Source organism: Engraulis encrasicolus, chromosome 21, assembly GCF_034702125.1.
Source record: "Engraulis encrasicolus isolate BLACKSEA-1 chromosome 21, IST_EnEncr_1.0, whole genome shotgun sequence".
NCBI lineage: Eukaryota > Metazoa > Chordata > Actinopteri > Clupeiformes > Engraulidae > Engraulis > Engraulis encrasicolus.
The window spans coordinates 25,727,331-25,746,063 of NC_085877.1; the positions used below are offsets into that span (position 1 = coordinate 25,727,331).

Sequence of the window (18,733 nt, forward strand, 5' to 3'; positions counted from 1 at the left end):
GGTTGGTGGGGGCAGTAATCAACCAGTGCTCTCCCCCATCCTCCTCCATGACTGAGGTACCCTGAGCATGGTACCGTCCCACCGCACTGCTCCCCATGGGGCGCCACTGAGGGCTGCCCCCTTGCACGGGTGAGGCATAAATGCAATTTCGTTGTGTGCAGTGTTCACTTGTGTGCTGTGGAGTGCTGTGTCACAATGACAATGGGAGTTGGAGTTTCCCAATGGGCTTTCAATTTTCACTTATATGTGTTATTGATTCATCTACAGTATATTTTGCTGTGAATAACAAGTGTTTGACACATTGAGATGGGATACAGATTTACAATCATGAAATTGCTATGCCAAATGCTGCTCAGACAACAGAAATGTCAAAGCTATGAATCATGAATGGAAATCTCAATGGCCCTATTCATTTGTATGCTATCACAGTTGATTAGCTAGAATATCTTAGTGAGATCGAGCCAGTTCTTAAAACAGGTTCATTTGGATTATCTTATTGTCTTGAAACAAGTAAAAATGTACTCACAGTCTAATTTTTAATGCGACTCTGTCAGTATGTGTTCTATTTTAAGAAAAAAGCTGCTCAGAACTAGTTTTATTATCTAGGTAGGATAAAAAAGATGAATTTTCTTGAAACAAGTCAAATAATCTTAACAATAGTCAGTCTTACCAAGAAAATACATTCAAAAACAAGTGTAATGAGAACAAAATGCTGAATTCAAGTATATTACACTTCTACAGATATTCGTTTTTTGCAGTGTGAAGAAAGGCGTCCCTCGCGTCCACCAAGGTGAATGTCCTGGCTTTGGGGAGCTTGTAAAGTATGTCCTCCAGTGTGGGCATTATGTAGTGTGATCGCAGTAGAGCTTGGTTGAGGTGCTTTGGGTCAATGCATATTCGCAGCTTATCTGGCTTCTTGATGATCACCATGTTGCTGATCCAGTCCGTAGGATCTGTGACTGAGGTGATGTGGCCCTCCGCCTCGTATTTGTCCAGTTGAGCTTTCACTGCCGCCCTCATAGCGACTGGCACGTTGCGGGGGGCACTCTGGACTGGCTCAACTGCTGGATTTAGCTGAAAATGCACCACTCCTGGTACGGATTCTACTGGCGCAGTGAAGACATCCTGATACCTCTCGATGAGAGCCTCCCTTCTCAGAAACCCACCCTGGGTGCTACTGTCCACTGCGTTAAGGCCTGCTGGGATGGTAAATTGCATAAGTCCAAGGCGTTCACACGTGGACCCCGAAAGCAGTGGCTGCTGGCTGGTGTTGACTATCTCAAATTCCAAGGTGTATTTGTGGTCTCGGACGACACACTCTGTCACGAACAGGCCCAGGGAGGTCATCAATTGACCCGAGTAGAGCTTGAGCTTGGTGCTGCTTGGCATGAGTTTTTCTCGAGGTGCAATGCGCATCTTGTCCTTCAGGCTCATAACGTCACACGTGGCTCCTGAGTCTAATTGGCACCTTTGCTTAGTACCATTCAGCATGAGAGCAGCAAACCACTTTTTTCCTTTTGGACCGACGGCCCCAATGCATTCGGTTGTGAAGAGATCATCTCCGCTTTCTGTGTCCTGGGTAAGTATGGGATTGTCCATGGAGTGAACATGAGCAGGTGCGTCGAGCCCTTTTGTTTTCATGCAGACACGAGCAAAGTGGTTGGGTGTACCGCAAGCTTTGCACACCTTTCCATAGGCAGGACATTGCTCTCTCCCCCTCCCATGCTGGGCACCACAGTATCTGCATGCTGGGACACTGCCTGTGGCCATGGCAGGGGTGTGTTTTTTTTTGTTGCTTCCAATTTGGACGAGGAGTTGTGTTTGGTTGCCTAAATGCTGCATTGACACTGTCTGTAGGTGGCTTATCTTGCTCCATGGTTCTCACCGTTATGTCTGTAAGCTCTGCGGCTCTGCATAATTCCAAGGCTTTGGTCAGCGTTAGATTTTGCTCCCTCAATAACCGTCTCCGAGTGGCCTCGTTGGCTATGCCAAGTACTAGTTTGTCTCTGATTAAATCGTCCCTTAGAGCCCCATATTCACAGCTTGCTGCCTTTTCTCTCAAACGGGTAACAAATGTGTCGATAGACTCACCCTCATCCTGTTTGCAACAGCCAAAGATATAGCGCTCATAAATCACATTTTTTGACTGGTGGAAGTACTCTTCTAATTTATCCAGGACTTTCTTCACGTCGTTGCGTTCATCCGCCGTCAACTCCAGATTGTGCTTGTAGACATGACGACACTCTGGCCCCATGACAGTCCTCAAAGTAGCAGCCTGAACCGCTTTCGATGCTTGCGTTAAATCCATTGCCAAACTGTAATCTTCGAATTCAGCCCTGAAGATGTCCCAGTTTGTGCTCCAGTTTCCACTGAGCTTCATTGGCGCGGGAGGCGGGATCGGATAGTATGCCATCTTGTCCGTAGTTTGAAGCTAGTCTTCGAAAGCTAATCTGCCCGGTAATGCTAGCGGCACTTTGCTAAACTGACAAAACAAAAAAATGCGGCACATGCATAGCTGATGACTTACGGTCGTACATTGTCCATTAGCTGTCAAGTCGTCGATACTTTTTTTAACAGCTAAGCCACTTCTGACACCATGTTTCATGTGCAAGAAGGAGGACACGGCGGTGCTGGTGTACTTGACTATTCATGTTCAACAAGGCAACAACACAGGAGGTACACTGGGTAATCTTGTACATGACAATAGCGTTGCAGTACCACATTAACACCCGCAGGTGGAAGCTCAAGTCCAGTAACACGTTCAACTCCATTGGGATTAATCGAAGAGTAGGCTACTATACTATACTGTGTGAATCCCAATATGCGGCCTGCCGTCCTCCACTTGTGCTTGTGGCCTCGCCCCGCCTCCTGGCCCCGCCTCCGTGGAGAAAGCAATCAAGTTTCCACACTGTCTGCCTAGCCACAATACCTTTTAGGGGACTGTTTTTCATTCACCATCCCGTTTGCAACTGAGAAAATGACAATTGAGCTTTTGCTATATTGAAATATACCCAGGTCAAAATAAATTGTACTTAACTGTATTTTAAATATATTTAATTTTCGATAAGTATATTTTAATTACACTGTATTTTTTAAGATGACATTCCTATAACCATTGTCATTTGGCCAAACATACTTACACTTCTGCACAACATTTCAGATAACTAGCAAAATGTCATATACCTCCCATAACAGCTCATTCTTGCATTGGCACTAAACCTTCTCCCACATAAATAGTCAGTACCATAAAAATGACATAGATCCTTCTCAATTGCTTTGGCTCATTTTGCATTCAATTAGTCCTTCTGTCAAAATAAACTGGATGGTTCAGCATAACTAGGATCCTCATCACTTGCTCGTATCACTCCAAAAACAGTTTACCCCTGTGTCAAAACTAAATTCCTTCCCAACATATATCATCAGTACCCCCAAAATACATTGTCCCTTTGCCATTGTGTAAGCACTGCAAGTCGAAATGGTTAGATGTTTTGTCTATGTTCATCTAACAGATTTCGACTATGTATAAAAATGAAAAAGTGTGTGAAACCATTGAAGTTTGGCAACACAGACAATTTAACATGGACATTTATCAGTAACCTTCTTTACTTCTTATTCATCTACAGAAAGTAATGCCCATATATTACAGGTTTCTCATGGGTTTGGCTCATTTCCCAAAATAGAGATAACATTCTCAAAATAACATGGACAAATTCCAAAACAACTAGCAATTGTTCAAAACAGAATGTCGTTTGGAAAAATGTCAAGAAATTAGCCAAATAACAGAGAAAACTGCAGTATACATGGTTGTAAAATTATAACCAGTAAAGTTACAATATAATCTGGCCTGTTGAACACTGTCATGAATTTACTGTTTAATGAAATTCTTAAAAATATGATGTCTTTGACCGTTTTGACAATTGTGTAGACTACTTTGCATATGATGACTTACACAATGAAATCATGCTGACATGTTTTGGAGAGGGCAACCATTACACTGAGAATTGTTTAATTCGTTTAGGTGGGCAAGATAAAAATTATTTGGAAAATGTGCTGAATGCATGCTCAATGTGTCAACTGTAGGGTACTTGTACATAGCCATCTGCAGAGATGTACTAAACATTTTTTTAAAGTATTGTGCTAAAGTTTGGTATTAGAAAGTATATTTGAAATTTACTTAAAGTTAAGTATGATTTTAAGTTTATTAAGTACACTTGTACAAAGTTTGATTTTAGAACCAAAAAGTCAACTTAAAATGTGTTAAAGCTCTACTAAAATATATTTCTTACTTAAGTGTATTTAAGTATACTATAAGTTTTCCCAAAATAACACAACTTAAGTATGTACTTCTGCAGCATGCCATAAAGTACTTTCTTGTGACCTTGAAATTGATTGGTAGTTTACTTATTACTAAAGTGCACATTAAACATATTTTAAAGTGAATTATTAAGTATATTTTAAATGTACTTAACTTAAGTATGATTTTAGTATATTAAGTACACTTGTACAAAGTTTGATTTTGGTACAAAAAAGTCAACGTAAAATGTGTTTAAGCTGTACTTAATCATATTTCAAGTGTATTTAAGTATACTATAAGTTGTCCCAAAATAGCATTCTTTAAATACACACTTTTGAAGTAGCCTATAGGCTATATATACATATATATATTTCCATATATATTGCAATTTCCATAGTCAATAAGCTATGGAAAAGCTAGAGATATTTTGAACTAATGACTGACTTGCATATGATGTGCTGGGAGGGGTGGCTGGAGGGGGGGTGGATGCATTTGTATGTGTGTTTTCTGTCTGTTTGTGTCTGTCTGTCTGTCTGTTTTTTACCCTGTGAGACCAAAGACAATTTTCATGCTTGCATGATAATAAAGTATAATCTAATCTAATCTAATCTAATATACATATTGGAACGCCCCCTACCTACTATCTGCTCTGGGTCAAGATGGCACGTTGATGACGTTTTTGACCACAGACCTATACTAACCTAGACTGGCAAGGGGCCTTGGAATTTTCAGATTTCTCAGCAGTCAGACCAAAGCAGACCGCCATCATGGTTAAAACTCCCGTAACCACAGACTTTTACATAATGACGCCATCAGTCCATAAGCAAAGTTATTCCTGTATGTGAAATGAACTTCTAAAAGTGTCAAAAATAATGTGATGCTTCGTTTGCCGTATGTGTTGTGTATCTATAATATATAACACAACATCATATAATACAACACAATACAACACAGCATAATGTTGTACAATGCCATTACACGCGAAGACGAGGGTCTGTCATATCTTTCTGTCTAGGCTCATGATGTTGCTGGGTTACCATCAGCGTCTTCTGGGAAGCTTGCACCATAGACATAGATTAACCTAGACTGGCAAAGACTCGAAATTTTCGGATTTCTCAGCAGTCAGACCAAAGCAGACCGCCATCTTGGTGAAGACTCCCGTAACCACAAACTTTTACGTAATGACGTCATCAGTGAACTTCTAAAAGTGTCAAAAATAATGTAATGCTTCGTTTGCCGTATGTGTCATGTATCTAAAATAATACATAACACAGCATCATATAATAAAACACAATACAACACAGCATAATGTTATACAATGCCATTACACGCAAAGATGAGAGTCTGAATAATCTTTCTCTCTGGGCTCGTGATGTTGCTAGGTTACCATCAGCGTCTTCTGGGAAGCTTGCTTAGTCAGCTTTACTGAACGTACGGGTTATATACACACCTATGTACATAGTTGTCAATAACTACAAGTAAATTATACCAAATAAGTTGCATACACACAAGCATGACAGATTCAGTATCACAGAATATCCTCAAACCGTAAGCTGCAACGAATAGAGTCTCGGCAGGGTTGCCAGATAAGATGATGATCGTGTGCCCTCAAAATCTAACAGAAAATTATAGAAACCCACTTTGATAACGTTGTAGTCACCGTTTGAAATCGTATGCATTCCTATGGCTCACAGCTCTGATAGTCTTCACTAGGAGGAGCTATGTCTGTGGGAGGAGCCGATGGTCAATCCGAAATTCTGCTAGTGCCTTGAACCGCCCATTGCCAGTCTAGGTTAATCTATGTCTATGGCTTGCACAGTCAGCTTTAGGCCTACTGAACATACGGGTTATATACACACCTATAGGCCTATACATAGTTGTCAATAATTATACCAAATAAGTTGCATACACACAAGCATGACTGATTCAGTATCACAAAATATCCTCAAACCGTAAGCTGCATTGCTGCAACGAATATTCTCGGCAGGGTTGCCAGATGAGATGATGATCGTGTGCCCTTTTCTACCCGAAGACCGCCTTCCTAAACGGCCCGATTTGGCAGGAAACCGTCGGATCTGGCAAGACCGCTCAACTTCTGGGTCTCTAATAAAACGTTTGGTGGTAGTGAGGGTGATTCCTTTCCTGGAGTGACAATATAGATGTTACGATTTGTCAAAATCTTACAGAAAATGATTGAAACCCACTTTGATAACATTGTAGGCCTAGTCACAATTTAAAATCGTATGCATTCCTATGGCTCACAGCTCTGATAGTCTTCACTAGGACCAGTTGCAGGGAGTTTTTGGTGATCCAGTTCTTAAATTGGCCATATTTCCCTCAAATTTATGTCGATTTTCGAAAGGCTTGGTTTATTATACTGTATAAAAAATCCGAACGTAAGTATTATGCTGATACTGCATAGTGATTAATATTCATGTTATATTATAGCCTATTATATTATATTATACTATTGTACATAGGCCTACAATCATGTATAATATAGTTTAGTAGGCTTATTTAAGTAATTAAATAGATCTCATAAACAAATGCACAAAGTATTTTTTTATATTTTAAGTAAAATAACAATTAAACCCTACTAACAATTTTCCGTTCCGAGAATGTTCCCGGAACATGAGGCGTTGGTTTTTTCCCCGGTTATTTTACGTTGTTTTTTGGGTCTGTTATGGTTATAATTTGGTTAACAGGAAAGTTTTTTTTTTGTTCCCAGAACGTTTTTTTGTATGGTTCCCGGTCGGTTCATCTACGTTTTTTCACCGTTCCTTTATTCGTGTTCATGTTGGTTTTCAAAAGGTTCCCCTACAACATTATAGTAACCTTCTTGCATAGGCTATTTCCCATTAGGCCTACAAGCTGCAGACATATGACAACATAATGGGAAATGCCCATAATGTTGTCATATTTCTGTAGTTTGTAGGCCTAATTCATTATTAAAGTGTTGAATGCATTTGAAATGACAAGGCAAATGTTGAAGGATGATGATGTTTAATAGGAAAATATCAGGAATACAACATAGGTAAGAGGGTAACAGTGCAACATTACAATGTTTTTTCATAATAAAATGCAAACAATACAAAAAAAACAAACAAACAACAAAAGCAAACAATGTAAAATGCACAAAATAAGAATGAAGATGGCAAAAATGCATGTGAGTGCATATAATGTGTTTCCAGTCTTGAGGCTGAGGGAATGCCTAATAAACAAATATCAGGAATTCAACATGGGTGAGAACAGTCCAACATTATATTAGGCCTACAATTTTATCATAAAATGTAATCAAGGCTCAAAGTAAAATAAATAAATAAATAAAAACTATAAATAAAATACAGAAAATAAAAATGTTGGTGTGTGTTTTCAGTCTTGAGGACCAGCTGACCTAAAAAGAATAAGAAACAAAAAGTTTAAACCAACTTAGTAGCCTACCAATGTTTCATTTAATTAGCTTATTGTGACTATTCATTGATTGATAAAAGACACACTGAAGTTTAATTTACCATCTGTGTAGTCCAAATTTCAGAGTATGCCCAATGCTATTCTCAATATTCGCTTCCTGCAGGACAGAGAAGTTCTGCGTGTAGGTATCTGCAAATGGATGTAAAGAAAGGTGGGACATTTGAATCTGAATCAAACTTGGCATTACACAGATTTACACAGATATTTTTTACGGAGAATATACCTGCTAACCTTACCTGTTATAACTTTGCAAAGGGTCAGGTTCTGCAATGCATGCACGTTCTATTCCTCCTCAGGCTGTAATGTCCCAGGACATGGTGTGTGTGTAGCCTCCCACGGCGGACAGCAGCTGCCGTATTCGCCCATCCCAGGCTTTCCCAAGGTCTACAAAAATTAAAGCGGATGATGAAAATGAAATATGAAAACTAATATGGAAAACATTATGTGGTCTATCTTCATTAGCCAAACCAGTACATTATACATTATATACAGCAACACATAATTCACATAATTATGCCAAAATAATTACCATTTGGTTTCTCATTTCTGGTTGAGCCAGGCTTCTGGCTAGCTCCACCAGCTTATGCTCTCTGCTGCACTGGACCAACAGCAGGTCGTGGCATGTTCAAAGCCATGGCAGCCTTCAAAGTCATGGACTTCCTCTCCATAACCTCCATCTTCCTTGTCATTCCATGTGCTCTTCCATGGCTAAATTTGTGATATAATTCTAGTGTAGGAACATAATATACACGTCATACTGTATGTGAATATGTGTGTAGTTGGCCTACTCACCATGTACTTTATGAATTCTGTTATCCTCAAAAGGGTCTTCTTGTGTTCCTCCAGGACTACAGGTGGAATTGAGATGAAATTCATTTTAGTTCAAAACACTTTTGCTGTATGGACATCAACAAATACACGGAGCGCATACACTTATGGTTTAAGTTCACAACTTAACTGAAGAAAATAAACACGGGATAAAAAAAATACATCGTAGGCAGAGTAAGTTCATGGCTGGAAGCAAGCAACAACTTTCTCTTCTTCTGCCAGTTTCCCGTACCGCCCGTCCCTGTTATGCCACCTAGTGGAGCAGAATACATTTGAATAAATCGATGATTTGAACACATCCACAAGTGGCCAACGTAGCCTGATAACGCCAGGTACATATCCAGTTTAAAAAAATACAAGAACTGCGTGTTTCTTTGGTATTTTATGGTCAAAGTTGTCTTCGTCTGCATAATTCCTATGTACGAATGTGTACTTCTGCCGTCCAGCAAAAACGATTACGTAATATTGTGACGTCAATGCAAATGATGGATAACAACAGCAATACCAGAAGCCCCCTCCTCTTTACCATTCCAGATGTTTTTGAATGGATGATGTTTGTGCCTCAAATCTTCCGAATGGCTGGGTGCTGTGCCATGAGTTTGGGAGGGAGTGGCAGCTTCACAGCTGTGAGGCATTGACATATCTGGATAGAAAGATGACACTAATGTCATTCCTTTAATAGTGGGCTTCTTATGCATATAATTTCAAAACATAAACCCATGTTAACACATCAAATAACTGAAAAAACGTACATGATGGTGGTGGAGGTGTAGATCTGAAAAGAAAACGAAATCTCAGGTCAGGTCACTCGTCCATCTCCACCGGGTGTGGAATGTGTTGAGGTCCATGGTGTTGTCTTCTGCCTGAGCCTGGTCTCTCCTTGCTGCGTCTCGCACAGCCTGTACAGCAGTAACATGCAATAATATAATGCAAGCAATTTGTACCTGTCGCAATGAAAAGTGGGGAAATTTAGATACAACAACACCAACACAGATTACAACACCAACATAAATGTAAGCACACAATTTCAGTTTACAAACATACTTGACAAAAATACACACAGGATTAAAACTGATGAGTTAAGAAGATACATAGTATGACAGTAGCATTGCATTCAATCGAGCAGGAAGGTTTGATGGTAACTTGTGCCTGTGGCTGGTATACTAAAATGGATAAAATGAACTACAATGCATGTCAAAGACTTAGCAGTAAATGAATCTACACTAGAAATACACCCCCACCCCCATGCCACTCTAGCTCCACACAGCCTGCTGCAACACACGTGCACACACACACACACACTCACACACACACACACACTTAGAAAGAGATAGATAAATACACCCCCTCCCCTTAAACTTCTGCATACCGTACACACACACACACACACACACACACAAACAATGCTCTATGCACTACAGCAGTGGTTCCCAACCTTTTTCTTAGGGGACCCATATTTTTACTATTTTAAGCTTTGGTGACCCAACCACGCGAGCGCCCGCACGAGACGGAGTCACAAGATGTCCTCCGTTTCCTGCAATAACTTATTTTAGTTATTTTATTCCTCAATTCATCTTTGGTCAAATATTGAATAAATGTTTAATGTAGCACTTACAATTTGTTGCGTCTATGCATTTATTAGTTAAATGCTTTGTCTTTTATTCAACATGGGCTATATATATTTAAAACGAAACCCCTTAAAATCAAGAGGGCTCCGTGACCCCCTGTGGATCTTTGGCGACCCATAAGGGGGGTCCCGACCCATAGGTTGGGAACCACTGCACTACAGTATGTAATTCACATGGCTTGTGGTCTTACCAGCAGTTTAGGTCAGCTCCATTCATATGGCAGATTTGAGGGGTTCTTTCTCTTCAGGATTTTTGTGGGGGTGGGTCTTCTCAGGTGAGGGCCAATCATAACGTGCCAAGAACTGATGCAGCAAAGGCAGTCAGCCGTGAGTCAACAGCTAGGGGCATTTGCATTTGAATAAGCCTAACTGAAGTCACAGGCAGAGATGTGTCTGCATTATAGACTCCCTGATCTGTGGTGCTTTCAATAGCATTAGGCCTACCAAAAGACAATATCTCGTACTGAACTGCCCCTTTATCTTAATCAAATTTATGAAAAGCTGTGCTGTCATTGAAACTGATGCTTTATCGCCTTCAATGAGCTATTTATAGATTATAGGTTTGTGTACAAATGTAGTCAGAAACATTGCAAAAACGACAAACAAGTTTATACAAGATAAAATGCAGTGGCCAGCTACCATTTAATATGTGGACTCTTTACAGCCAAACTTACATGCTAGCAGTGGTGTAGTCTACTTTTTTATGGTGGGTATACTGTATATTTGAGCATTTTTTGAAGTGGGTATACTGTATATATTTGTGCCATTCAAAACAATGGATCAATCAATTTGAAGTGGGTATACTGAAATCCCTGAAATTTAGAAGTGGGTATACTCCGTATACCCGCGTTCTACGTAGACTACACCACTGCATGCTAGACACTCCTGCCTATCACACACACACACACACACACACACACACACACACACACACACACACACACACACACACACACACACACACTCACACACACACACACACACACACACACACACACACACACACACACACACACACACAATTAAATGGGCCTATTTGGAATGAAACATTTAACTTTGTATTCTTTGGAGACAGAGGTTTGTGTCCCTTCACTGAATTAAAAGCAAATAGGCTATGATATATCCTATTTTGCATTTCACTCTTTGCACTTTGGTGCAATAATGGTAATGAATAATTAATAAATTATAAGAAATTAATTAAAAAAAAATGGCATAGGCTGACCTTACTAAGGCCGAAAACAACCAAAAAACAACTTAACATAACGTTGTGGATTGGTAGCAGCGTAACTACTAGCTAACGTTTCATATGAGTAGTTCCCTGAAAGTCCAAGAACGTTAGTATTTGTTTGGTTTGTACCGTAACCAAAAGGAACGTTTTTAAGTGGTAGATTTTTGGTTTGGTTATAACCAAACCTTTAGAGAACCAAAGTCAAACGGGTTTTTTTTTCGTTCTCTGTTACTAGGGAACGTTCCCATGTGGGTTATTCTGCTTTGGGTTCGACAGCTCCACCCTGTGTTCAAAATGAGTCATGGCGCTTAGAATAAAATTGTTGCGTTATAGGCCTTAATCTCTCTTCCAGTACCTCATCTGTCGTCTTTAATTTGGTGCAAATGGATTAATATCCTTCCATCAACGTAATGCACAACAACGGTTAAAATGGGTATCTTGGTCTAGGCCCCTAGGCCTATCTGTAGGCCTATTTTTGGACAAATAAATAAATGGGAAGCATATTACTCTCCTGCGCGTTTTACCTCACTCTGCACTTAGGTTTTAGGGAGCCCTACTATTTATATACACGTGTCAATATTTCAGCGAAATAACAACATACATATTTCAGCATCTCTCAACATTTCAATTCTTCAGTTAACTTCAGGTGTAACGGAGGCTCTGTGGAGAGTTTAGGCCGACCTGTGCGGACGTGCTTGAAATACACGATGACGTCTTCCTATATGATGTCTCTGAGGCTATAAGACTGAATCTCAAATGGCGCACTTGTGCAGTTAGGGCACCATGTTTCAGTGCGTAACTAATACGGCATACACCGAAACATGAGCACTGAAGTGCACAAGTGCACCATTTGAGATTCAGCCTAGGTCTGTGTTTTTGACCATTTGTCACATGTCAGTCTCTATCCGCCCCGCCTATAAACGCGTGTCGTGTGAATACAGAAAGTGAAAGTGAAAATCATCACAACAAATCACTTGCTCCCATATCCTGACGATTTCGAAGCCATTAGCGTTTTTAATAAAGTAAGTTTGGGGTCCTAGTCTTACATCGATGCATTCTTTATCCGAAGTGTGAGCGTAATGTTGCCCACGCCAACTCCTGAGCAGGACTCCAAAGGAGACCAGGTAAAAACTGCTTTTGCGTTGTAGGCTATGATCACGCATTTTTCGGAAGCGACTATGCTAATCTTATTTGTTTCCATTTGATGAAGTCATTTTGTTGCCGTGCAGACAGGGGTTAGGCCTATTTACTGGATGGTAGAACGTAGTCCAATTGAACTAATAACACAGCACTTATTAATAACAGACGCATTTGACTGAATGTGTATGCCTACTCCCTCCGTTGGTCTTTTGACTAAATCTAGAAAAACAAATAGGCCATTTATGTTAATGAATTCAGTTGAATGGCGATCCGCCCCGCGCCAAGCCTAACCGAACCATCAAGACATTTCGAGTGGTGCGCACTTTGTTCGAATCGAATGCATCGTCTCGTCTTTAGAGTCGCTCCTTCTAAAAAAAAAAAAAAAAAACAAAAAAAAAAAACGTCAACCATCTTGGGCGGGTGCGTAGGCCTACTGCAGAAACTCCTGCTTCATTTCAGTAGGCCTACTCGGGGCAGAGAGAGCAGTCAGTTTGACCTACTGGGATGTGGGAAACTCTGACATCTAATGGCTTTGTTTGCAACAAAGTTGTTTTTTTGTCCCCGACAAAGATTGACATTATAAATAAATACATAAATATAAATAATTCCTATTCCATTGTCTGTTTTACTGGTATCTTGCTTTATATAGGAGCAGAATGACTATGTGCTTGTAGATCCTGAGTCAAAAGAACCAAACCAAGAGGACGAAAGCCATACATCTGAAGAGGATAACATGAAAAGAAAATCCCCAGAAGGAGAGGAACCCTCTTCAAAACATCCCCGTGAATCCAATAGTAACTCACAAGAGTCGTCGTCTGGAAAAGATATAGGCCTATCCAAAAGAACTGGAGATGGGTATGTTACTTTTCATTTGAATAGCAGTCTTGATTTTCTATCAACAATCCTATACATTCCACTTACTATAGGCTACTGAGTAAATTCATTCGCATTAGATGTGAGCATTACTTGGTACAGTACTTAAAATGTGCCTTTATGCTTTGGAAACATTTGAAGTATGGACTACAGAACAGCCAATTGTGTGTTGCACTGTGTTATATTTTAGTATATTTTCAGAATTCATGCTGCCCATTCACAAACATTTTTTATGAATACTTACCAACACCATCACATTAAAAGTATTCATAATGAATGGTGAAATTGCACTTTTCATACAAGAGAAAGTGGATTTTCTCCATGTCTGCATTCTGAATTTCCAGAAATAGACATATTTAGCTGCAAAACTTACAGTATTTGGTCATAATCGTAAATATTAGTTTATTGTTTAGTAAATATATTCTTGATAGCCAGGCTAACCAAAGGATTGTCATTTTATGAAGGGAGTCTAGAATTTCCATGATAGTATTAAGACAAATAGACTGAGGACATGGACCATAATCATTAAGAGAGAGCAGAGACACATCAGCCGCTATTATTAAAAAACAATTAATTTATCAATTGACCCATCAATCAATGAAACGTGCAGTATAGAACATTCTGATTAGGTCCTCATGCCTGCATCTACAGCCAACTTCAGCCCACCCATGGCAGAACTTGAAAATGTGTTAAAATTCTTTTGATGTGAAAATGTGCTTGGAAGTCTTTCAAATGCAATGCGTATATGAGAGATACAAAGCACACTTGGTGTTCTTTTCCTTGTTGAATGCAGTGGAATTGATGAGGACAATCAAGGGAATCCATCGTCTCATGCAAGAGAGGGAAATGAGGTAAGACACCAGGTATTAAATGTAGTATGAGTACAACTGGCTTGTGTCACACAGGGTTGGTGTTTATTAAAGTTGGTGTGTGTTTATTGAAATTAATTTCATTTTCAAAGTGTAATATTTACAGATATACAGTAATTGGATTGTTTATCACCACCTGCTCTCAAAATTATGTCTAAAGCCAATGCTCCTTCTGTATGATCCCTGCAACAGTCTGGAAATTGAATGTACCGAAAATTCATTCATTGAAAGACTTGTGTATGAATGAGCAGATTAACCCGTTTTTGATATGGCTGTATGTTGGCTCTGTAAATTTGCTCTACTCAGTTATGACATTTTAATGTTTTACACAGATTGAATCCCGTGAGACAGATCCTATTCCCGGTAATAATTCTTTATTCTTCTTCTTTGTAAGCCATCTCAGCAATGAGGTATAAAACTTACAGTAGATGTTTAAAAGGAGTGCGGTGCAGTATTGACTCACAGCGTGTTAATAATGTGAAATACATCTCATGTTAGTCTTGTTATCATGTTTTTGTATTTTTTTCTCTTTAAGGTGTTCCAAAACCTGGTCCAATCCAGTTTACCGTGGTATCGGCAGATTCCATTTCTTTAATCTGGGGACATCCTGAAGGGTTCACTGGAGACAAGAAATTCCGAGTTACCTGCAGTAATGGACAGTCTCATGAAACTACTTCAAACTCTTTGGTCTGTTCTGCTCTGTCACCTGGACAGAGTTATGAATTTACAGTGGTCACCCTTGATGAGAACAACAAGCAAAGTGAACATGTGTCAGCTACGGCATACACAGGTACACACACACACACACACACACACACACACACACACACACACACACACACACACACACACACACACACACACACACACACACACACACACACACATTCAGTATATTTATCCACGACTTAAGTTGGTCAGTCTGGAAACAGAAATAGTTTTTTGTATTTATACTAACGGTTTACTTGTAAAAAGCTTTTAGTGATATTTTATGATATTGTTATTTTATTGGGTCTTTATAAAATGCACTTTCAATACAACTAAACCATACTACAATACAAATGTTAGTGAATCCTGCTACAGTTAAGCTAATTTCATGTGCAAAATGGTGTAATTGTCTTACTGTAGAGCACATGCAGTGATCGTGTTATTATCTGTTATCAGAGTCATTCAGTGCTGTGTGTGTGTGTGTGTGTGTGTGTGTGTGTGTGTATGTGTGTGTGTGTGTGTGTGTGTGTGTGTGTGTGTGTGTGTGTGTGTGTGTGTGTGTGTGTGTGTGTGTGTGTGTGTGTGTGTGTGTGTGTGTGTGTGTGTGTGTGTGTGAATTATAGAGATCCCTTTGCCAGCAGACCTGGACGTGAAAATGAATTACAGCAAGGCCATAGAAGCATCATGGAGCAAGCCAAAGGGACTGGATGAGCCCACATATGTGGTGTCATTGGATTACGACAGCAAGTGCTTACACACAGCCAAGACAACTGAATTGAAATATTGCTTTCCTGGTGTGGTGTTGAACATGAAGTATATCATCAGGGTTGCGGTGGCACTGAAAAATGGCCAGCAAGGCAAGGTCGTCACAAAAAAGATTATAACAGGTAAATTGTTGAATTGTTGGTGTCACATGTGGTTGACAGAGGGTGGCTTACATTGTCTATTTAAGTCTTGGGGTTTCTTTATCAAGGCAATATCTGTAATGTGCTACTGGTTTGTACATAGCTACTGTGAGCTACTGTTCACACAAAGACAGTGTGGAAAATGTTATCATCCTGTATCCTATCAGTTGTTTCAATTAATGGTTAATGATGCACGTGCACTGTGTTTGCCCGACAGGTCAGACCATTCATTTTTGATTATTTCGTAATTCACCAATGGTCTGATTACGCTAGGGAGGGTTCAGCCGGTTACCATATGATCAGCCAATAAGCGAACACACTTGGGCGCATAATACAGTAACATATGTCATGTATGTCAACTGTCAGCGATTGGCCAGGGCAATTTCAGCCCAGAGCTGAGCTCATTCCTCTCACCCAAGCGCTCCAGGGGATTGAGGCTCCGGACCATACATTAATTACAAAGTAATTAAAGGCTAAGTTATGCCAATTTCAATATGCTGCTGTATTGCTCACACTATTTTTGACTTGCCAGTACCTGTTAATGCTGAATTTTTTTGCCTCAGCTCTTTCCGAGATCTGAGCTATTCTAATGGGGGCGGATTTTGTTTACATTTAAAGAATTCTTAACATATACTCCAAATATTTTCCCAAAAGGTATCACTGTTTGCTAGTTGTCTGCTGATGTTGCATAACCTTTTGGATGTTTTTGGGAATAAATCAAGATGTTTTTTTAAAAATGTAAACAAACACCTGCCCCCATTACAATGAACAGGATCTCGGAAATGGCTAAAGAAAAGAAAAAATCTCTGGTACTGACAAGTCCAGGGTAATGTGAGCATTACAACTGCATGTCAAAATTGGCAGAAGTTATACTTTAATGTGATCTGGTAAAACCAGGATAGCACTGTCTAGAATAGTGGCCAGAAATTTGACAATTTACATATGCGCAGCATACGGGTAAATTTGGCCAACTTGTCATTGGGCAGCTCAGACTAATATTGACTAGTATGACACAATTACAATAAGTTCTGCAGCTAAAAATGTCTATTTCTGGAAATCCAAAATGGTATCCATGGAGAGCATCCACCTTTTCATGTATTAAAATGTAATATTTCCAGTCATAATGAATAGTTTAATTTTAAATAAAATTTTTATGGAGGAGGTAAGTATTTGTAAAAAAAAACCAAAAAAAAAAAATTGCATTATTATATAATGCGCATTATTATATTATGAACTCTGGAAAGAAGCAGCTACATATGTATATTACAGAGTCCACCCATAACAATCGTTTTCAAAAATTGCAACTCACCATGTACGTAGTTAATGGCGTTCACTGGTATTCCCTAACATGTTTGATAGCAAAATATGTCTTCTATCACATTTAATTAAATAAAAAAATGAGATTGACATAATGCGGAATTAAACTCTACAAACACCTTATTTTCACCTTATACTGTAACACTTGTTATGAAAACCCACATGTTAAAACATAAAAATAAATGTCTAGGGTGGTTTCATGCACACAAGGGGCTAAATGTGCTCAATAGTAGCCTGGCAAGCCAGACTAAATGTTAGATTAAATGTGAATATTTTGTCTGGCCCCAATCAATGACACATTGGAGGATTGTTGATGGAAACAGCCCATTGTTTTTCAAACTGTGTCTGTGCCAATTGGCCAACGCTTTGTCGTCACTCCCCCAAAACCCTGTCCGCTTTGCATCCAAAGATTCGAAACAAATCTCCTGCTTTGTCATTGGTCTGCCAGTTTCAGGGCATGGGGCATTAGGCTCGTTCGTGACGACGCAGTAAGATTTTTGCTAGGCAGTGGGCTTTCACACTTTGCCAGTTTGATGCATTGTTGGTCGTCACAAACGAGCCTATTGTCTGAGGCTAGACCAACTCGCAAGCAAAAATAATTTTGGCCGCTGGGGCTAGTTTACTAGGCTACTGTCTTCTGTCACATTTTATTTGACATTTTGTAAATAAAATAAAACAAATGGGATTTTCAAAATGTGGAATAAAACACTAAAAACACCTTATTTTCACCTACAACACTTGTTATGAAAACCCACGTTAAAGCATAAAAATAAATGTCTAGGGTGGTTTCACGCACACAAGGGGCTAAATGTGCTCAATAGTAGCCTGGCAAGCCAGACTAAATGTTAGATTAAATGTGAATATTTTGTCTGGCCCCAATCAATGATCACTCTCTCAAAACCTGTCCGCTTCGCATCCAAAGATTCAAAACAAATCTCCTGCGTTGTGATTAGTCTGCCAGTTTCAGGGCATGGGGCATTGTCCGAGGCTAGACCACCTCTCAAGCAAAAATAATTTTGGCCGCTGGGGCTAGTTTACTAGGCTAGCTCAATACTGGACATACGCTTATAGTCCATATCGTATTTTTTTCAATTTCACAACAGTTCTTAACAGTTCCTGAATTTCCTTTGAGATTAATAAAAGTTCTCTACAATCCATACTTTTTAGGCATCCCTATCCCTGAGAATCTAGAGGTGGGATCAGTGACTGCAACATCTGCAAGTCTGAGTTGGAGCATACCCAGTGAGATGGATGAGATTCCACACAGTTTCCTGGTCTCCTACCACAGCAAAGGGGCGGAGCCTCAGACCATCACCACAGAGTCATGCAGTGTAGTGATCACAGGCCTGACACCAGATACTGAACACGCTGTGTCTATCTTTATTACACTTCAAGATGGGGCACAAAGTCAACCAGCAGTTACTTCCATCTCAACAGGTTAGGAACTTGTACTCAGCAATATTTACTTTGGCT

At 39.6% G+C, this 18,733-nt stretch overlaps 1 protein-coding gene and 1 long non-coding RNA gene across 2 annotated transcripts in view; one reads left to right on the plus strand and one right to left on the minus strand.

The window, feature by feature from the left end:
- Positions 1 to 8,554: 8,554 nt before the first annotated feature.
- Positions 8,555 to 9,858, minus strand: LOC134437746 (uncharacterized). The gene is made up of 3 exons (XR_010032468.1): positions 9,346 to 9,858; positions 9,120 to 9,236; positions 8,555 to 8,613 (listed from the first exon to the last, which is right to left on the minus strand). It is a non-coding gene; the product is annotated as an uncharacterized LOC134437746 (long non-coding RNA).
- A 2,669-nt stretch (positions 9,859 to 12,527) lies between these two features.
- The window catches only part of LOC134437319 (tenascin-N-like), a 49,252-nt gene continuing 43,046 nt past the window's right edge, over positions 12,528 to 18,733 (plus strand). The window contains exons 1-7 of the mRNA XM_063186810.1: positions 12,528 to 12,572; positions 13,238 to 13,443; positions 14,255 to 14,312; positions 14,663 to 14,693; positions 14,866 to 15,120; positions 15,662 to 15,925; positions 18,428 to 18,697. Of these exons, the coding sequence (XP_063042880.1) occupies positions 12,528 to 12,572; positions 13,238 to 13,443; positions 14,255 to 14,312; positions 14,663 to 14,693; positions 14,866 to 15,120; positions 15,662 to 15,925; positions 18,428 to 18,697 (1,129 nt within the window). The remainder of the gene's footprint in view (positions 12,573 to 13,237; positions 13,444 to 14,254; positions 14,313 to 14,662; positions 14,694 to 14,865; positions 15,121 to 15,661; positions 15,926 to 18,427; positions 18,698 to 18,733) is intronic.